The 23,415-nt window shown below is 31.0% G+C and overlaps 1 protein-coding gene across 1 annotated transcript in view; it reads left to right on the top strand.

Annotated features, from left to right (window-relative positions):
• The first annotated feature begins 460 nt into the window (after positions 1 to 460).
• Positions 461 to 23,415, top strand: part of LOC146999486 (ankyrin repeat, SAM and basic leucine zipper domain-containing protein 1-like) — a 109,438-nt gene continuing 86,483 nt past the window's right edge. Inside the window, exon 1 of the mRNA XM_085826084.1 lies at positions 461 to 813. Coding sequence (XP_085682210.1) covers positions 664 to 813 — 150 coding nt within the window. The 5' untranslated portion in view covers positions 461 to 663. The remainder of the gene's footprint in view (positions 814 to 23,415) is intronic.

The raw sequence follows: 23,415 nt of genomic DNA, 5'->3' as shown, positions 1-23,415 counted from the left end.
CCCCTCCTGCTCTTTATCAGAAGTCGAGTAAAAAGATGTTTCTACATCTTGACACTCGAGAATAAAATACGATCTGTGTGTTGTTCGATATTTTTTGAACCAAGAATGCGATGGAAACATAACTTGGGTTCCTTGCAAGCTCGGGATTTACACTGGGGTACACAACAAAACGTGTGGTCTATACTTCTTTCTAAGTTATACATAATGGCCATAACAATAAAAAATAAACGTTTAATTTCTTTTCGATCACAACACGCTTTACAAACTACGTAGCATTGTCAAATGTAAATACCGGTTTTTAATGTTTCCACCTTTTAGCCCCTAGTTAGCGCATCAGAGCGCTGGAATCGCGGATTGTTAAACGACACGAGGTTATTTTACCCATTTTTCTATTTTTCTTTTCTTTTCTTTACGGCTACGCTTGATTTTTTTTGCATACGAGCAGAAAGACTTAGTGGATGCAAAACAAAACCGTCTGTCTACTTTGTCTCACTCGAAAGTCTGACAACTACTCTCTGCACGTACTAGCGAACTTCGGACGAAATTTGAATTTTCTACCGCATGCATGTGTTGTTATCGATAACGTACAGTTGTGAATATTGCGTTTAGCTCGGCAGCAACATACTAATTTTTAATTGTGTGACATTTCCCTCAGACTATAAGATGGTTACTTTAGCTGGTGGTATGGAATCTGATTTTTCAGATGAAAATGACATTGTTTTTTCTATTGGAAACTCATCTGAGCCGAATAATAAAACATACGAAGAAGTAAATTTTATATCTAAACCCAGTAATGTTCCTAACGATGGTGTGGTAAGTATTCTGCAAAATTAGATTTTTTAAAATTTCTTTGAAATACTGTTTTTCTTTGATAAAGCAGTTTAAAATTTTGGTATAAACAGAAAATTTGTTTTATGTCGATCCATTTGACTATAAATATTAATGTCTACCTTTGAGGGGTAAATAGTTGTAAGGAGGAAAAAAAAAATTATATAGTTGAGATTTTTTTATAGAAATTAATTTTAAATTAGGCAAAATTCAGTATTAGATTCATGTTTGCTTCATGAGAAAATTTATGGACCATTTTAAGAGACCTACATAGGCACATCACCAAATTGCACTGAGGTGGTTTGAACATAATATTAACTTTTCATGCTTGGCAAGCTCAACCAACACTTGTGAGATAACTTAAAGAAACAGTCAAATTTAAGATTTAAACGTAGTAGCTAAAGGTTGCACAATTTATTTAACCAAAGCTGTCTCAAACTTCTCACCAGTGTAACAATTTAAATGACAACAGCTATAATGCAAAGCCAAAGAATTGCAATCTTATCAGAGTTAGCAAAACCTAGCAACAAGGCCTTTAGAGGCAGAAACACATTCTGTCTTACAATTTGAAAACCTCAGTTTGCATATTCTTAAACTATTTTGCATTCTGGTAGCATAACTGCATAAATGCTGGTAGCATAACATAATAAATTTTGCATAACTGGTTATGTAAAATAATATTAACCTTATAACCTAGAGACTGTCCCTTTCAATAAACTGCTTTAATCATTTGCATGCATTTCAGAATGTGTGTAGGTAGAAAAATTTTCTTAATAAATGAGTATGAAAAGCAATGTAATTGGCTCATATTTACCTGTGATACATAAAATTAAACTCTCATTATCTTAATTAGTCCATCATTGCAGTTACTTGGGGAGTTAATGTGGTAAAAGTTTACAGTTGGGTGCCCCTTGTTTTTGGCTGTTCTTTTTTGGTGCCAGGATGGCACAATTTCAAGATGGCCACTACACAAAACCAAAATAAGAAGTCAAAGAACATGCACAAACTTTGTGTCCATGTACACATCGATCTGTTTTCACTTAAAAAAAAATCCCAGACTTGCACAAACTAGGCATTGCGCACAGCCTTAAATTTGTCCATGTACACTTCAATCTATTTTCATTTAAAAAAAAAACAAAGTTAAAACTATTATAATAACCAGAAATGAGGTTTCATTGCAAAAATTTATCACTAATCGAAGGGGCACCTAATTGTACACTAGAGCCGTTAAGGTATATTTTCGAGTGCTAAGTTAAGTATCAAAACCAGTAGCTTACAGCAATGTAACTGGTTTCGTACAAGTAGTACTTTTTTCAGTACTTAAGTATTTTCCTATTACCCATTTCCTACAAACAAAATCTGTCGCTTAACAGCACCAATAAAGGATAAGCTTAATTTGTAACACATTCATCTCTTCTTTATGTAATCCTGATTCTCAATAATCCAGTTTAGTCTTAATAAAGGCTATAAGTCAACTGCTGTTTCTCAATTTTTCTGTTGCATTGTTAAAATTTGAAACTACCTTTTGAGAATAGCAAGCAATGAAGAACTTTTAATATTACAATACTTGTTATACTAGTGTGCATATTCAAAATATTGAAAGATTGTGGGTTCCTCAAAATGGTACAGTAAAAGAACCACATGACCAAAGAATATGTATTGTTAAGAAAGGAAGCTTCGCAGCAGCAGGAGTGGCTCCCTCCGAACGAAAAGGGACACAACTACGCATGCGTGAAATATCTGTCGCCAAAGCTCGAAGCTGATGTCAAAGTTCGAACAGGTTCGACGGTCACGTTTATCAAGAGTTTAAAGCTGTGTGACTCCATTTTGTACCTCTACATATTTACAGATACAAAATCAGACATCAATCTGCAATATGGATAATACAACTTCAACTAGTAAAGCAAAAAAGCATGAAAATTCGAGTTTAAATTATCGTGAAAAGTCAAAGAACGATTCATCTTAACCTGTGTTACTCAATTTCCTGTACACATGGCGGAGGTTGAAAAGCTCGGCCAGCTACATCACAAAGGAGGAAATTCTCGCCAACAGGTTCCGTCGCCCAATCCCTTGGTGAATTGTCCCTTTTCTTTCTAGCGGCGTAGAAGACAAACTGGTTTACATTATGTCTATGGAGCCTTTCCTTCTTTACATAGACTGTTTGACATGACACTGCATAGATTTACATTTAAGTGAATTTATGTGGGTTCACAAAAAAGACAAGTATTCATTTACTATTTAAACTGCCATTAAGGATTTAAGCTATTGAAGTGATTGATGCTAGTTTTAATGAATTTTTTAGATAATTTTAAAGCTTGAACTTGTATAATTTTATAAAATGACTTTAATCAAACAATAAGATTTAATGAACAAACCAATAAAAAACTTGCTAATTCAACAAATATTCCGGTACTTTTCGCGTTTTGCTGGTGCAGGCAATAAAGTTGCTAAAAATGGTACAATCGATGCCAAATGGAATATCCTCGCTGGTAACCTTTTACGCCACATTTTCAAAACAAGTCGCAACCATTTCTTATCAGATTGATTGTTTCTTTCACTACTGGCATACAATTACATATAATTTTACCAGATAGTTCAGTTTTATTAAGTCAATTAGGATGCAATCACACCGCTCACCCGATGGCAAAAATATAGAAAAGGCAAAGTCAAGGGTTAAATTCATCAATTCTAATGAGAATGCACTAAAGAAGTAAAGCACTGCGGTTTAACATAATTTCTGAGTAAGCTATTCGTACGAATTGAAATAATTTTTGCATTTAAACTTGTATTCCAAACTAATATTTAACTCGAAATTAAAGTAAATAATCACTGAGAGAATTAGATTTTTGTAGCGTAGTTTACATGAGATGAGATTATTTGGGGTCATGTGATACGAGCCAGCGAATCAGGATGTTGAACCATGAAAGCATAGTACTTAAATTAATTACAAATTTATTGTCTTCATTTATTGGCTTTTTACAAAATTTTAAACGCTATTAAAATGCTTATGCCTTCAAAATAAAAAACAAAAATTCTTAGAGCTAACATTTTTTATGTGTATACTGTATGTTGTCGCCAATAGTCTGCTTGGCGAGATTTGAGCCGACGAAACGGAAAAATACCAATATTCCAAATGCCTTTTTAAAGTTAATCAATTACCTTTAATTTCACTGTGAACCTCAGGGAAAGTTTTCATAATCATCACATAATCAGGTCATTTTTATAGAAAAAAAAAAACTTGGTTACTAAGCGTACTAACAATAAGCTGATGATAATTTGAAATTTCTCTCATTTGTTTCAGTGGCAACTGACACTGTACCAAAATTTTCATCTAGAGAAAAATTAAACCATAAATTTAGTTTTACACAAGATTTAAATTTTCACATAAAAAATGTTGAATTATGTGTTTCTTTTCTCATGTCCACAAACACCCTAACTTGCATTCTATAGAACACTTTTTAAAAGTTAAATTGACAAAAATAAAGTTTTATTATTACTGTACAATTACTTGTAAAGTAATTATTATTTGGAATATTAACTATATAACTAAAATTTTGTGGAACTTGTAAATTTACCTACCTTTTCCGCAATTAACTCTAAAATCGAAGACTATATACATAAAATATACATACACACATAATTTTCTGATTTTTTAAAAATTATTTAATAAATTTATGAAGACATTACTTACTCAAAGTCACAAGAGTGGATATAACTTCTATTCCATCACTGTTTACATCCAGAGCTAGTTATTTATGGTACATTCTATGTTTCCGACAGAATGAATATAATGCATTTTACAGAAATATACATTATGTAATATATGCAGACATATACATTATGTTATGAAGAATGATTTTACTAGGAATATCCGGGAATATCTTTTCAAAGTTCTATTCAGCTATGCTAAATACACTAGTAATAACGGTTAATCTTTGGATTATGGTAACTTGGCGAAAATTTGGCGACCAACCCTGCTACAGCAACCTGCTAGTTTTTGTTTAGACGCCATTTTGTTTTCACGAAGTAAAGGCATGTGTTTTTTTACTCAACATTTTTTTCCAACAATCTGCTAGCCGAATTACGCTTATGCTAGAACTTTTATGGAACAAAAGTGCTTAATCATGACGAAGATTAGGTGCGAAATTGGGAGAAAGTGCAGAATCGCCCACTGCTTGCCGCGTTTTTAAGGATTGCACATACACAGTATCATCCATGTACACGTCGACCTATTTTCACTTAAAAAAATATCCCAGAATTCCACAAAAATGGCATTGTGCACACTTTTGACTTTATCCATGTACACTGCTAAAGTCCTAGCTAGTAACCTTTATCGCTTTACCAAAATGTTGCCAAACTACCTGTTACCATATTCCAAAGATTAGCCCAATTTTCTAATCTTTTTTTAAATGAAAACAGATTTTTGTATACATGGGCAGAACAACAGTGAAAGAGATAAGCATTTAAGTGAGAAAGAAGCAACAAGGGAAAAAAGAAGTATTTAAGTGAATTTATGTGGCACTGAGTTTACAAAGAAGGCAAGAATGTATTTGCTATTTTAATTACCATTGAGCCACTGTAATGACTGATGCTAGTTTTGATGAATTTGTATGTTAAGTGATGGACATCACATGACGTCTTTGTATGGTCTAATAAATTATACGTATTTCTTGCTGCACTTTATTTAAATTTATTTCCTCTAATTATTCAAACTTAATTAACCAGTTTCAAAAGGCAAGTTGGCAAAAAAGGCATCAAAAATTGCAAATTTTGAAATTAAATATTCCGGTCAGTATTTTGAGGCATGGGAGTCGGACTTCTGATTTTATTTGGTGCTCTTCTGTCTTGAAGACCAGATTCAGAAATGTATGTATGTATATGGGTATAAGTGTGTGTTTTCAGACGCGTACATTATATACATATACGTGAACACTTAATCCATACATACATATACATTTCTGAATCTGGTCCGATAAAAGAAAAATACCTTTTATTTTCTCATCATGAGTGTAAAACTGGCTAATCCTTGGAATATGGTAACATGTAGTTTGGCGACATTTTGGTAAGGCGATAAAGGTTACTAGCTAGGACTTAAGTAGTGTACATGGATAAAGTCAAGAGTGTGCGCAATGCCGTTATTGTGCAATTCTGGGATGTTTTTTTAAGTGAAAATAGGTCAACCTATACATGGATGATACCGTGTATGTGCAATTCGTATAAACGGGCCAAGCAATGGGCGGTTCTGCACTTTCTTCCAATTTCGCACCTAATCTTCATCATGATTAAGCATTTTTGTTCCATAAAAGTTTTAGTATAAGCATAATTCGGCTAGCATTTCTAGTATAAGTGTAATTTGGCTTGGAAAAAATGTTGAGTTAAAAAAAAAATAACATGCCTTTACTTTGTGAAAACAAATTGGCGTCCAAAACAAAACTAGCAGGTTGCTGTAGCAGGGTTGGTTGCCAAATTTTCGCCAAAAATCCGCCAAGTTACCATAATCCAAAGATTAACCATAAAACTTTCCTATATATAAGAATTGGAAGATCACATTAAAAGTTATGTTTTGCTATTTGTTGAAAATAAGAATTTTTTAGAAATTTGAAATTGGCAAATCAAGAATATTTTTGTCATTTAAAATACTTCTATAATTGGAAGTATGTAACTACGACCAACGATTCTGGAAATAAAGGCCAGGTGAGGACTTTTAAGTCGAGTAGAAGTGGATATATATTTATATATCTTGTACCAAATGCAAGCAAACAAGGTTACCATTCCCAAAGAAATGCGCACGGTAAACTGTTACGTACTTGAATTTGTATATACCAATATTTGATGTCCCTATGAATGTCACATCTTTAGGTGATGCAAAATACTTCATAACGTTCATCGACGACAAATCGCGGAAAATTACTGTATACACCTTACGGAAAGAAGCATTTGAAAAGTACAAATTTCAGGGTGAGAAGCAAACGGGAAAGCAGCTGAAAATATTCTGCAGCGGCAAAAGAATTTAAAAGTCAAGAATTTAATCAATTCTTAGAAAAGGAAGGCATTAAATGCCAGTTTTCATTTGAGTATAGAACACAACAGAATAGAGTTACGGAATGCACAAATCATACCTTAGTTGAAATGACCAGATGTCTGCTGTTCAAATCAAAATTACCTCAAGGACTATGGGCAGAAATGGTGAAAACAGCTGCTTACATTCGTAACCCACATCTGACTAAATACAGATAAAAAACGCACCAGTAAAAATATAAAGCCTATAGTATCTCATTTCAGGATCATAGGAAGCAAAGCTTTTGCATTAACAACTTCTAACAGAAAAAAAAAAAAAAAAATTCTCCCAAATAGTGAAGAATACATTCTTATAGGATATTCTGAGGAAACAAACGCATATCGTTTATGGAAACTTGGAACTTGTGAAGTAACACAGTCATGTTATCAGAATTTTGGAACTCCCCATAACAAGCCAGCTGAAAAACTTCAACTGATGGCGAACAGGAATTCATATAGTTTATTCCTACCGAAAAAAAATTCAGAAAATAAGAATTCCGAAATGTCAAATGAAGGGAGAGCAGAAGTTGAAGAAAACATACATCAAGGTCAGAGTTCAGAAAGAGGACCAGGAATACCTAAATTTCTGAAAACAGGAAAACCCGGTAGATCAAGAAAAATCTATCAACAAAAGCATGCTAATTTGGTAAATTCTGAAGTTTTTGTGAATCAAGAAACTGTAGAAGAAGCTTTATCCACCCAGATGCAGATAATTGGAGAGCAGCAATGCAAGAAGAATACAGTTTGTTAATGAAGACCAACAATACATGTGAATTAACTGATTTGCCAGAAAATAGAAAAGCCATTGGTTGCAAATGGGTATTTCTAGTAAAGCGAAAAGTGGACGGCACAGTCGATCTGTATAAAGCCAGACTCATTGCCAAAGGATGCTCGTAAAAGTATGGAATAGATTGTACGGAAATGTATTCATCCGTACTACACTACAACTCTATACGCACATTGCTCACTTTAGCTGCTGAATATGACTTGACAATACATCAAATAGATGTTCAAACAGTTTATCTGAATGGAAAACCTTCTGGTTGAGACATGAGATCTTCATGTCTCAACCAGAAGGTTTCGTAACTTTTAAAGGCAAAGTTTGCCAGCTGAAAAAGTCAATCTATGGACTTAAGCAAGCAGGACGAATGTGGAATATGAAATTAGAAGAAACTGCGAAAACTCAGATTCGAAAAGTTAATGTCGGATAACTGTATATATGTTCAAAAAGGAACAGATGACTATATCATAATCACTATTTATGTAGATGATTTAATAATTCTAACTAAAAGCGAGTCTTCTATATTACATCTTAAAAAAACTCTCAGCAAAAGTTTTGAAATGAGGGATTTAGGTCGAATAAAACAGTGTTTAGGCATTAACATCGAACATAATGAAAATGTATCAATTAGCCAGATTCAGAACATAAGAGAACAGCTAAATACGGTATGCAAGAATGTAAACCTATATCAACATCATTAGATTCTATTATTAACCTATGCAATTCATCAAACGTCACCAAAGAAAATGAAAGTGTAGACAAAATTAAGTTAATTAGATCATTAACCGGATCCTTGATTTACGTAGCTGTATCTACACTACCTAACATTGCAAATTCTGTTAGTAGACTTAGCCAACTTAACAGTAACCCGAAATATTTTTACTGAATTCAAGCAAAATGCGTACTACAATACCTTAAATCTACGCTAAACATGAAGATAACTTATGACAAAACAAATGAAAGTCTTAAATGTTATGTAGATGCGGATTGGGCTGGAAATACTCTTGATAGGAAATCATTTAGTAGCTATAGTTTCATATTAGCAGGAAGCCCGATTTCCTTGGAATCGCACAAGCAAGGAATTGTAGTACTATCAATCACTGAAGCAGAATATATAGCGTTAATTGAAGCTTCAAAAGAAGTGGTGTACTTGCATTTGCTATTAAGAGGTTGCGTTAGGTTTTTTTTTTGAGAAGATAACAAAACCAGCTCTGTTGTACAATGATAATCAAAGTGCACAACATTTAGTGGAAAAATCCAGTTCATCACTCTCAAACAAAACATATCAATACTCGGTTTTATTACATAAGAGACTTATGTGACAGTAAAGAAATTGATATTAAGTATGTGTCTACAGCGGCAATGCCTGCCAATATTTTAACAAAAAAATCTAAGCAGAGACAAACATAGGAAATGCATGAATGTATTAGGACTTTTAACTAAATGTCGTTTTTGTTTTATGCTCATTTACAGCTCATCGATGGAGAGTGTTGGAATTTGCATTTCTTCATCTGTGACTGCGTTAAGCAGAAAAGGTGAACTATATAAGCAGGAGTAGAATCCTCGTGACGGAGAGAAAGAGTGTGTGGTGGCGACTACGTGTCCTCTCAATACTACCGAAGACTGTGTGTTCTGATCGTGGTGAAGACAGAGTCCTTCCTGATATGTCTATCCGAGGTGTTTGTGAACGTGGCCAGTAATCGGAATTCTCTCGACGTGGTGTGGCAATGTGATGCATAAAGTCCTGACATGGAATATCGCAGTAGAAGAAATTTTACTACATCATCAAGTACCTGCCTAACTGAATGAACTGTTAAGCAGACTCATGTTGTACCAGTGTGTTGTTATCCATATGATTTTGCTAATGTGTCATAGTCTGATATGATAGTATGTTCATCTAGGTTGCTCGAGGGCGGTCAAGACGATGCATAAAGATTCTGAGGACGGTAGAGAGGGCCGTAGCCTCAGAAAGAAATGAAATGAGAAATGATATGTTCATCTATTTAAACTTAGGAAAAGTCACCATGTTTTCAACTTATTGCAACTGTACTCATTTTGGTAGGGAACCATGTTTTTTTATACGTACTACTGCATATAACTCTCAAGGCCTGGTTGTTAATGTTGTTTTGGTAACAGCGTTTATTTTGGGTATTTCTCTTTTATTATTTTTAAATTCCAAAATTAGCTAATCTTTAAATAAGTCTTGTGATTAAATATACTCCTTCGCTGCAATTACCTCTACTTGCATCAAAATTTTGCAAACATCTTGTATATAATGATATATTTTCTGAGGAAATATTGCATTCCTTGTATTTTTTTTTTTTTTTTTTTGGTTGTGTTTTTGTTTTTCCAATGTTTTACTTTTTACTTCCTGGTATGAAGTAAAGGAAGTATTGTAATCACGAAATAGTCTGGGTACCATATTTCAATGAAAATACTCATTTTGACCGCTATCGAATGCAATTTAACAATGTTTTTGCGTGTCATCTGTAAGGACAGAATAAAGGACTGTTTTTTCCAAAACGCATTATAAAACTGATTTAAAATTAGTTGAGAAGAGATTTTTTCCTGGCGTCTGTATGTATGTATCTTGCATAACTAAAGAACGAGTAGCTTCCAAACATTGAAATTTCTTATATAGGACTGCTGTAGCATGTAGTTGTGCAACTCCCCTTTTTGGTTGCAATTGGCTGCCCCAAAAGTATATAAATATATATATCCACTCTGTTACTTGGCTGAGTGAGCTGAGTTTTTTTTATTCTTATATGTTGGTAAATTGTGCATTTTTTGCTTAAAAAAATGGTTGCATTATGCTGTTCTTATCTTTTGGTTAAGGTTTTTAATGCCTTTAGTTAACCTGCATGCAATAGCTGTAGAATTATTAACAATTTAAAAGTTGTTTAAGTGTGGCTAAGCCTATTTATTTTTAAATCATTTCAGCCATATTTGTTTACATTTAAAACTTGGAATAGTGAATTAAGTCTTTCTGTACCTTCAGTGTCTTTTTACCGAGTGGGACCCAAAAGGAACTTTTAGTTTTGTGCACCGAAAAAATTGTCTTCTAGCCTGCTGGCCAAATTGCTTGGTTTTGCTTAGAAACTGTAATTTTAATTGTTTTAACTGTATTTGGTGTTTTATGTTTTTCTATATCTTTTAATTTTTAATGAAAATATTTTGCCTTGCCATGAAATGAGAACTGAACTAACTGAATGAGAAATATATCATTGATGGAAAATAAATTTAAATTAAATGCAGGAAAAAATGCATATAATTTAATATTCTGTACAAGGGAGTCATGTGGTGTCTACATCAGAGTTTTTATATTGTACTTAATGCATAAAAATTTTTGATTTAAAAAAAATATTTTTTGTATATTTTTCTTCCATTCTACGTGATATGGCATTTCATCAGTAAACAACTAATTATTAATTTTATTAATATATATTTTTTTAATTTTTGGAATTTTGATTATGTTGATCAATTGCCAGAGCATATTCAGCTATTGAATCCTTAATCATCATGCTATTCTTTAAAATTTCATCGACCATCCCCCCCCCCATTGAAACCTCTTGGCTTAGAAGAACTTCTCTTTTAAATTGTGAAATTATGGTGAATAATTTAAAATAGCAAGTCTGTATTGATTTTTTAATTTATATACTTTTCTAAACCTGTATGGTGCTCAAGGCTCTTGCCAATGATAGGCACAATCTTGCTGTTCTTACCGGGATGAATTTCGTGGGCTTGTTCTGCTTTTACTGTCATACAAGTGAGAAAAGTCACCACATTTCACATTTCTATCACATATCACCTATTTTTGAAAATTTCTTATCTTTCACATCACAATATTGCCTATTGTATCGAGAATATCTTAATTGACCGGTGATTCGAATGCATAATGACTTCTAAATAGTCTATATTGAACTTTTTATTGCAATTCTCTCTTTTACATTCTCTTTTGAGAAATTGGGAATTTGAATACATAATTTGTGGATAACTATTGTGAACTGTGTGAATGAGTAAAATTATTCCACAAACACGCATATGTATTTCTATATTTTTTGATCATGTATCACTGCTTTACAATCAGAATAACATTGCAATGATATAAATTAAATTTATTTAATTACCTTTTTATTTTATTTCTTTTATGGGGAAGGGGATGAGGCTGATTAGTAGATGGATTGGTAAACGGACATCTGAAATTGTTATTTACTCAAACCAGAAGTACTGTAAAGTAAGTTTGCAACAAATGAATGTTATTTTACTATTGATTCTTACAACTGAACTTGTAGAGAGGCTAATGTCTTATACTTCCAAGAATTATGATTAGGTCTAAATCAGACTTGCAGCAAAATCTTCTTCAAGACATTAAGAAAGGATTTCAGATTTATTCTTATGAATTTTTTTCAATTTACAGTAAGTATGCAAATTTATAACTAAACCAGTTTAATCACAGAAGTAAGAAGTCTTTAAAGTATGAATTAATTTATAAGTTACTATATTTGGGGGGGGATACACCTTTTTATCAACAAGCCCTTGACTCTGTGTTTATCAAGAGAGAGAGAGATTTAAATATTACTGCTTTTCAATTTATATTTGTAAATTACAGTGAATAAATATATGCTGCAGTCTATAATAGATGTAATGTGGATATCATTGTAGTAATGCATTACCAATATGATGCAGAAAACATTGGTAACTGTACTGCTAATTTAGCCCATGTAATTAATGCATTCTCAAACTATGAAGTGAATAACTATAAGCTATGAAGCAAAAGCGCACATTGAACATATTTTTAAAACTTTAATCAGCATTTCTTTCCTATTAATTGAATGATGATAAATGTTTAAAAATTAGTGGAAAAATGAGAAATGATTGTCTGGATTTGTAGTTGTTTTGTATATTTAGATAAAAATGGTGTATAAATATTTTGAGACTTTTTTGTATTGAAAGAGAACAATTATTTAATTATGTTATTTTTAGAAATCTGGATAATACTGGGGGTTTTGAAGAGCAGCCTGCATAACAAGTACTAATGATATTGCCATGTGATTGCTATATAGATAACTTTACAAAACGCTTAAAGAACAGTACTGCATTGCTAGCTTGCTTTTGCTTTTTTCCTGTATTTACTATTATTTGTGAAATCTGGGATTTTCTTTTTAACATAAATGTTTGAGAGGTTAGGTTAGGTTAGGTTATTTAATTACGGCAAAGCCTCGAGGGCTATCTGCCTAAGGGGAGGGATGCCTTCGTGGAGGACTTTCTAAGGGGAACTGGCTCGTTGTTTGAGAGGTGAATGTAACAGATATTTTAATTCGTAATTTGAATAAGAGGTGTTATCTGTATTAATTGAGTGGTTTATTAACTTCTTTAAAGCTCAACTTTATTAATGTTCTTTGTACTGATCTTGACACCAAATGGCAATGATTTTTGTAAAATAATTTTTGAGTTATGAGCAAAAATTCAATATGTAAAATAATTCAATGTAAAATAATTTTTGAGTTATGAGCAGTAAATTCAAAAGATTTAATAGATCAACTGTCAGACAAGTCTTTCTGTATTTAATAGATCAGTCTTTCTTTTAGATATCGCTTTTAAGAAATTTACACAATAAGAAATGTTATTCTGACTCGAAAAACGAAAGATTTACTCAAAAACCCGATTTGATTTAAAGAATTTGGGTCACTGATTCGTTTAACAGTTTAAGAACTAAATATGTGGCCGATCAAGCGATCGGAATGCTCAGTGGGGCGAAAATAAGTGATAGAACGTTTTGCAGTTTAGCTTTCACATTGAAGTTGAAACTGCTTTCGACTTAATGGAACTTCGATGAAGTTTATGCAGCGGCCTTTTTGTGAGGATTTAATCATATATTTGAAGTTGGCTTTCTGCTTCAATTGAGTGACCGAGCAATTGAGGCTGCCTGAAATCCGTAGTTCCATTAGTTTCTTCTCATCTCCTGTTTCCAGCGGTGAAGTCGGTGACTATGTGAGTATTTGCCCTCGTGAAATGTAAATACTTGGCTGTTCCCATTAGAAAATTTTACAGAAATGTGTATCCTTAAGGCAAGTAACCCTGAGTGCATCACCACAATAAATTAGCTTCTTGCGCCACTTATACGTTCCAGATCCTATTGGGTTTTCTGTTGAAAAATGGTTTTCTTATTCTAATTTGCATTATACCGACTTGCATTCCACTATCAACATGTTATTTACAGTTAAAAGTCATACCCATATGGGCATAGGAGTCCGGTATGGCAAATGTTACTTCAAGGAACATCAGTGATTTGAATAATAGACACTATCGAAAACTGATAAATTAGTACAACAATGCTTTGCATAACGAACTCAGTCCTGCCCACAAATTTCGCCATACATTGAACAGCTAATGAATTATGTTTTACTTTCTCTTTCAGTGACACTTAAATACAAAAATTACTAGCGCATAAAGAAAGGTAACAAGCAAAAGAGCGAGCAAATATTATATTGCCATTGAAGAACTACAAGTCCTTCTTGATCAGGAATAAGGGGAAACCCCTTAGGAAATGTTTTTCTGTTGTGATAGATACCGGAAAGGATTCATACCAGCTGCAATTATTGACGAAAAAAGAAGTAGAAGTTTGACTGATTCTGCATTTTTTAAAGCGAACTTTTTTTGCATTGGAAGTGGCAGAAGTTTAAGATATCAGCCGACCAGTGTGATATCAATAAGTTGAGACAACAAAAAGAATTGACTATTCAACGAAACTGCTGTGGACTACTTCGGGACCATTCTGGAGAAGAAAGATCATTTTATGATAACTTCTAAACTCATTTATACAATTTCTTGAAACCTGTACTTCACACAAAACTAACACAGACAGATATGCAAGAAAGTAAAACATAACTCTTTCCTCTGTAGTGGAAGACGGGGAAGATTCAGATTAAACTGAATTAACAAAATGTTCGACATGTATGCAGTTTTTATATATAATTAATAAATTTCTCGCATTTTTAACATCGGTGTGGTTTTAATATTTTCTGAAATTTTTTTGCGGTGTTTCGTAATGGTGCAGAAACGGGTTAAGATTTTTTCATACTTATCTAGGAAAAATAGCGTTCCACATTTCGAACCCCGTTGCAAAATGAATTATGTTCGTTATGAGCAGGGCTGTGGAGTCTAAGTCATGGAGTCAGAATCGGAGTCGGGCAGATTTTGGGGTAAAAGGAGTCGGAGTTGCAGTCGCTAAAAACAGGTCGACTCCGACTTCAGTTTTTGTTGGACAGTTTGAATTTGAAATGGAATTAAAATGAATTGAAAAAAATTAATGACAAGCTGAGTTATTATTTTTATTTATGGACTGTATACATTGCTAAATAATTATTTTCTGTTTTATTGACATATTAATAAATAAATATAAGGGAGGAAGATGGATGTGATATTTGCGATTAGTGATTAAACTGATTAATTTAGTTACAAATTTCACTGGTAAATTTAGGTAAGCAGCAATAGCAAGCAAGAACTCCCAAAATTGACGCCATTCTTAGGAAGCGAGCAGGAAAAGGAGCAATTATTGATCAAGCAACGTGATAAGGAAGTACATATTTGATGATAAAGAGGTTTTTAGAATTAATAACTTTTTTAGAAGATGTAGATAATCCTAATGTTTCATTAACAGAAAGACTGTGGAATGATCTTGCAGAATTGGAAACTCTTCTTTCTACACCGTATATAGCTACAAAAAAGCTGTAATCTAAAGAATTGACAGGAGGCGAGAATGGAAGAATGGGATGTTTGTTCTTTCTGAAATGGAGGTTTTATTACAGAAGGAATCATTTCTTCAATGAAGGAAAGAGAAGCTAGTTTGCTCGATGATGAGATCTTGCTGGGTTCAATATATGCAGATCTGAAACACTGAATTATCTTGGATGACGAACAAATTAAAAAGGCTAAGAAAGCCATTAATGAACTTTCATTGAGAATGAAATTATTCTCAGAACATTTGGAGAATTCGAATCAGGGCAGTCAAACTGCAGACATTGCAATTGAGTCTCTATCATCCTCTTCCAGTGATGAATTAGATTTTGAGATATATTTTTGGATAATATTGAAAAGGCTACGGCAAAGCGAATGAAAATAAAGAACCAAGAGCCTTTAGATATAAAAATGAAAAAAATACAAACAAGATTTCTACACGGCCTTTGAAGAAATAGAGAAATATGATTGCGCTTGCAAGACACCTCTTTTAGAACTTATAAAAATCTATCCTGAAAAGTTGAAAGAAGTAGCCCTAACAGTAACAGGTCTTCCTCCTACTCAAATCAATGTGGAAAGACCTTTTCAGCTCTGAAAGTAGTAAGCGCGGGTAACCGTGCGGTCAAAGGATGCCGCCAAGACGTAATAGAACAATAGATTACGGAAGAGAACAATATATAACGCAACAGGGAGTATGCATCTGAAGTGCCGCCACCGCCATCTTGGATCACGTGACAATCGAAAGTAACGATATCAGCGCCATCTTGGATTTCTCCGAAAGGGACACATTGGAATGACATCATCAAACTTTCGTTTTGATTCTGTGGCAACGATTTTATGTTTTCAAAGTTTTTATTTTTTGTGGCAACGACACTATTTTTTATGTTTATGGCAATGAGCTCTTAACCACGTGTTTGGAATGACATCACTTTTAATTTATTATTTTTAATTATTTGACATGTGATTAATATTATTTTGTTATTTGATTAATTTTTAATACGTCATTAATTTTAACTTTTTAATTATTAACTATTTAGTACATCATTATTTTACTTATTACCTTTAATGAATTTTTGTGGAAATTAATATTATTTTCCCTGAATTTTAAAAGTAACTCCACCGCTGGGATTCGAACTCGCTATCTCTGGGATGGGAGTCTAGCGCTTTACCGCTCGGCTACCCTGTCCTCTTATCAGACTTGTTATTTGAAACTCTCTTTGTCCCTTTGAGTTTTTGCACCATTGATGACATAAGGCTGAAAGTCTGCGCATGCGCTTTGACATGAAAACCGCGTCACACATTTGTTTTTACACGACGGCTAGGATTTCTTTTGGCTTCTTAATCATTACTTTATTCATTGCTGTTTTAAATGTAAGATTTTCCCACGGTTTAATTTTTTTTTATTATTAAGATATTTTTAATTGTTTTCAATTTTCATCTCATTCTTACTTTTTTTTAAGTTATTAGTTAATTTATTAGTTTTTATTTTATTTTTTTCCCTTTCCCAAACATAAATTTTATTTTTAACTTCAACAAAAGTGAATTTAAATTTTCTTTTTACTTTTTATCTTGCAAAGTTTATTTTTTTTTATATTTAATTTTCTTTTTGGTTTTACAAAAGTAATATTTATTTTTACGAATTGAATTTTTCCTTTTCACTTTTTTATTTTGCAAAAGTTTTTTTTTTTTTTTTTTTTGTAATTTTACTTTATTTTAATTTTTTGTTTAACTTTCATTTTGGTTTTACAAAAGTAATATTTTTATTTACGAATTGAATTTTTCTTTTTCACTTTTTTATTTTGCAAAAGTTTTTTTTTCCCAAAATTTATTCCTTTTCGTATTTTTACTTTACTTTATTTTAATTTTTTGTTTAAACTTTTTTTTTTTTTGGTTTTACAAAAGAAATATTTATTTTTCCAAATTTAATTTTCCTTTCCGCTTTTTATTTTAAAAAAAGTTGTTACTACATTTTTAACTTAATTTTTTTACAAAAGTAATATTTAGTTTCATAATTTTAATTTTTTTGAGTTTTTTGTTTACACAAACATTTTTATTTTACCCTTAACTTTTTTCCCTTGTTTTAAATACAATACGATGTTACATTTCCATTTCTCCAAAAGTAAACTTACCTACATTTCTGTGTCTTTGAAATTTTAAGCTGGAATTTACATGCATATAACTTCACTAGATAATATTTTCTGTAACATTAAGCCAATATACACAATGCTCTTTCTATATAGTTTAACTGGAATACTACATTTCTTACTTTTTTTACTATTAAGTTGGAGATACTCAGAACTTTTCCTTCTAATGCATTGTACTAACTATTAATGCCTGTATTAACTTTTTTGGCCAACTATACAAAACTTTGTTGATTCCCTTTTACACGTCTTACTTTTATTCAAAGGATTCACCAAACTATGTCTGACAAATGTAATTTTTACACTTTCCATTTACACATTTACCCTTATATTTAACTTATAAAACATATTCATGCTGTATTTCTGATTCCTTTTTCCCACAATAAATACAGACTTACACATGTTTCTTTATTGTAAGACTTACTAACTTTAAAACAAATCTTACAAGGAGCAATAAATTTTCATGGTATGAAGCCCACTCAAACCAATGCATGGAGCATTTCTACCCAGTTAAGTTTAGATACATACCAATAGTACTTCATTTTTTCTTATTTTACTCTACAGATATTTATACATATATATTCAGAACACTCCCTTTCATTCAGTAAGATTAATTTATACTACTAACACAAATTTTGCTAACTCTTTGAAATATTTTACGAAAATATCTTGTATTTTCTTGCACACATCCTACTTAAATCACCAAACATACACTGAACCTTGATTTTTCCTTCATGTGAAAACGTCACTCGGATTTTTAATATGATTCCACCATTTACCGCAGAACTTTATAAACACTACTCTATTTGAACTTATCACAGCCTAACTCTCTTAACAAGGTACAGAAGATTGAATTATATTTTAACTACAGAGAAGAATATCCACATTGTAATGAATTATTTTAAATTTGAATTATAATCACATTTTGTGAAGGAGAACTTAAAGTCTATAATACACATGGAATTAATATTCAGCCATGGAAATGAAACTTTATCGCCTTTTTCCCAATTTGGAATATAAAAATTCGTTAACTTGGAATATTTTTAACGTATTCATTGTAACTTAACTGAAAAATACTCATATTTCCCATTGTCAATAATTTATTCAGCACTGAACTCTTACAGCCTTTTGAGAACGAAATTTAATTTATCATACCTGACAAATGACTCCTACATAGTTATGATACATTACACGAAATACTGAGTAGAGTTCCAAATAATGATCTAACATAGTAATTAACATAAAAGACCTAACACAAATAGTTTTAAGATAGAAATTTCAAACTGACATTGCTTACTAATGAACTTTTACAGCTTTTTTTGACTGACATTTAACTTCTCATAGATAATAAATAAAATTACACACAAATAATTATACAAAATAGGTAATAATGACAGAAAGTCCATATAATGATCTACTATAGTCACCAACTTTAAAAATTTTAACGCATTTCTAATATAAGAAAGACCACACTTTTTTGAAAAGCATTATTTTAATTAGGAAAAATCAAGGTTCAGTGTATGTTTGGTGATTTAAGTAGGATGTGTGCAAGAAAATACAAGATATTTTCGTAAAATATTTCAAAGAGTTAGCAAAATTTGTGTTAGTAGTATAAATTAATCTTACTGAATGAAAGGGAGTGTTCTGAATATATATGTATAAATATCTGTAGAGTAAAATAAGAAAAAATGAAGTACTATTGGTATGTATCTAAACTTAACTGGGTAGAAATGCTCCATGCATTGGTTTGAGTGGGCTTCATACCATGAAAATTTATTGCTCCTTGTAAGATTTGTTTTAAAGTTAGTAAGTCTTACAATAAAGAAACATGTGTAAGTCTGTATTTATTGTGGGAAAAAGGAATCAGAAATACAGCATGAATATGTTTTATAAGTTAAATATAAGGGTAAATGTGTAAATGGAAAGTGTAAAAATTACATTTGTCAGACATAGTTTGGTGAATCCTTTGAATAAAAGTAAGACGTGTAAAAGGGAATCAACAAAGTTTTGTATAGTTGGCCAAAAAAGTTAATACAGGCATTAATAGTTAGTACAATGCATTAGAAGGAAAAGTTCTGAGTATCTCCAACTTAATAGTAAAAAAAGTAAGAAATGTAGTATTCCAGTTAAACTATATAGAAAGAGCATTGTGTATATTGGCTTAATGTTACAGAAAATATTATCTAGTGAAGTTATATGCATGTAAATTCCAGCTTAAAATTTCAAAGACACAGAAATGTAGGTAAGTTTACTTTTGGAGAAATGGAAATGTAACATCGTATTGTATTTAAAACAAGGGAAAAAAGTTAAGGGTAAAATAAAAATGTTTGTGTAAACAAAAAACTCAAAAAAATTAAAATTATGAAACTAAATATTACTTTTGTAAAAAAATTAAGTTAAAAATGTAGTAACAACTTTTTTTAAAATAAAAAGCGGAAAGGAAAATTAAATTTGGAAAAATAAATATTTCTTTTGTAAAACCAAAAAAAAAAAAAAAAGTTTAAACAAAAAATTAAAATAAAGTAAAGTAAAAATACGAAAAGGAATAAATTTTGGGAAAAAAAAACTTTTGCAAAATAAAAAAGTGAAAAGGAAAAATTCAATTCGTAAAAATAAATATTACTTTTGTAAAACCAAAAAGAAAATTAAATATAAAAAAAAATAAACTTTGCAAGATAAAAAGTAAAAAGAAAATTTAAATTCACTTTTGTTGAAGTTAAAAATAAAATTTATGTTTGGGAAAGGGAAAAAAATAAAATAAAAACTAATAAATTAACTAATAACTTAAAAAAAAGTAAGAATGAGATGAAAATTGAAAACAATTAAAAATATCTTAATAATAAAAAAAAATTAAACCGTGGGAAAATCTTACATTTAAAACAGCAATGAATAAAGTAATGATTAAGAAGCCAAAAGAAATCCTAGCCGTCGTGTAAAAACAAATGTGTGACGCGGTTTTCATGTCAAAGCGCATGCGCAGACTTTCAGCCTTATGTCATCAATGGTGCAAAAACTCAAAGGGACAAAGAGAGTTTCAAATAACAAGTCTGATAAGAGGACAGGGTAGCCGAGCGGTAAAGCGCTAGACTCCCATCCCAGAGATAGCGAGTTCGAATCCCAGCGGTGGAGTTACTTTTAAAATTCAGGGAAAATATTAATTTCCACAAAAATTCATTAAAGGTAATAAGTAAAATAATGATGTACTAAATAGTTAATAATTAAAAAGTTAAAATTAATGACGTATTAAAAATTAATCAAATAACAAAATAATATTAATCACATGTCAAATAATTAAAAATAATAAATTAAAAGTGATGTCATTCCAAACACGTGGTTAAGAGCTCATTGCCATAAACATAAAAAATAGTGTCGTTGCCACAAAAAATAAAAACTTTGAAAACATAAAATCGTTGCCACAGAATCAAAACGAAAGTTTGATGATGTCATTCCAATGTGTCCCTTTCGGAGAAATCCAAGATGGCGCTGATATCGTTACTTTCGGTTGTCACGTGATCCAAGATGGCGGTGGCGGCACTTCAGATGCATACCCCCTGTTGCGTTATATATTGTTCTCTTCCGTAATCTATTGTTCTATTACGTCTTGGCGGCATCCTTTGACCGCACGGTTACCCGCGCTTACTACTTTACGCCACATTTTCAAAACAAGTCGCAACCATTTGTTATCAGATTGATTGTTTCTTTCACTACTGGCATACAATTACATATAATTTTACCAGATAGTTCAGTTTTATTAAGTCAATTAGGATGCAATCACACCGCTCACCCGATGGCAAAAATATAGAAAAGGCAAAGTCAAGGGTTAAATTCATCAATTCTAATGAGAATGCACTAAAGAAGTAAAGCACTGCGGTTTAACATAATTTCTGAGTAAGCTATTCGTACGAATTGAAATAATTTTTGCATTTAAACTTGTATTCCAAACTAATATTTAACTCGAAATTAAAGTAAATAATCACTGAGAGAATTAGATTTTTGTAGCGTAGTTTACATGAGATGAGATTATTTGGGGTCATGTGATACGAGCCAGCGAATCAGGATGTTGAACCATGAAAGCATAGTACTTAAATTAATTACAAATTTATTGTCTTCATTTATTGGCTTTTTACAAAATTTTAAACGCTATTAAAATGCTTATGCCTTCAAAATAAAAAACAAAAATTCTTAGAGCTAACATTTTTTATGTGTATACTGTATGTTGTCGCCAATAGTCTGCTTGGCGAGATTTGAGCCGACGAAACGGAAAAATACCAATATTCCAAATGCCTTTTTAAAGTTAATCAATTACCTTTAATTTCACTGTGAACCTCAGGGAAAGTTTTCATAATCATCACATAATCAGGTCATTTTTATAGAAAAAAAAAAACTTGGTTACTAAGCGTACTAACAATAAGCTGATGATAATTTGAAATTCCTCTCATTTGTTTCAGTGGCAACTGACACTGTACCAAAATTTTCATCTAGAGAAAAATTAAACCATAAATTTAGTTTTACACAAGATTTAAATTTTCACATAAAAAATGTTGAATTATGTGTTTCTTTTCTCATGTCCACAAACACCCTAACTTGCATTCTATAGAACACTTTTTAAAAGTTAAATTGACAAAAATAAAGTTTTATTATTACTGTACAATTACTTGTAAAGTAAGTATTATTTGGAATATTAACTATATAACTAAAATTTTGTGGAACTTGTAAATTTACCTACCTTTTCCGCAATTAACTCTAAAATCGAAGACTATATACATAAAATATACATACACACATAATTTTCTGATTTTTTAAAAATTATTTAATAAATTTATGAAGACATTACTTACTCAAAGTCACAAGAGTGGATATAACTTCTATTCCATCACTGTTTACATCCAGAGCTAGTTATTTATGGTACATTCTATGTTTCCGACAGAATGAATATAATGCATTTTACAGAAATATACATTATGTAATATATGCAGACATATACATTATGTTATGAAGAATGATTTTACTAGGAATATCCGGGAATATCTTTTCAAAGTTCTATTCAGCTATGCTAAATACACTAGTAATAACGGTTAATCTTTGGATTATGGTAACTTGGCGAAAATTTGGCGAAAATAAAAATGTTTGTGTAAACAAAAAACTCAAAAAAATTAAAATTATGAAACTAAATATTACTTTTGTAAAAAAATTAAGTTAAAAATGTAGTAACAACTTTTTTTAAAATAAAAAGCGGAAAGGAAAATTAAATTTGGAAAAATAAATATTTCTTTTGTAAAACCAAAAAAAAAAAAAGTTTAAACAAAAAATTAAAATAAAGTAAAGTAAAAATACGAAAAGGAATAAATTTTGGGAAAAAAAAAACTTTTGCAAAATAAAAAAGTGAAAAAGAAAAATTCAATTCGTAAATAAAAATATTACTTTTGTAAAACCAAAAAGAAAGTTAAACAAAAAATTAAAATAAAGTAAAATTACAAAAAAAAAAAAAAAAAAACTTTTGCAAAATAAAAAAGTGAAAAGGAAAAATTCAATTCGTAAAAATAAATATTACTTTTGTAAAACCAAAAAGAAAATTAAATATAAAAAAAAATAAACTTTGCAAGATAAAAAGTAAAAAGAAAATTTAAATTCACTTTTGTTGAAGTTAAAAATAAAATTTATGTTTGGGAAAGGGAAAAAAATAAAATAAAAACTAATAAATTAACTAATAACTTAAAAAAAAGTAAGAATGAGATGAAAATTGAAAACAATTAAAAATATCTTAATAATAAAAAAAATTAAACCGTGGGAAAATCTTACATTTAAAACAGCAATGAATAAAGTAATGATTAAGAAGCCAAAAGAAATCCTAGCCGTCGTGTAAAAACAAAT

Source organism: Stegodyphus dumicola, chromosome 1, assembly GCF_044657685.1.
Source record: "Stegodyphus dumicola isolate Sdum_Otavi_A_Nest chromosome 1, ASM4465768v1".
NCBI classification, from domain to species: Eukaryota; Metazoa; Arthropoda; class Arachnida; order Araneae; family Eresidae; genus Stegodyphus; species Stegodyphus dumicola.
Note: the sequence above shows the minus strand (reverse complement) of the source record. Positions and strands in the feature narration are given on the sequence as shown.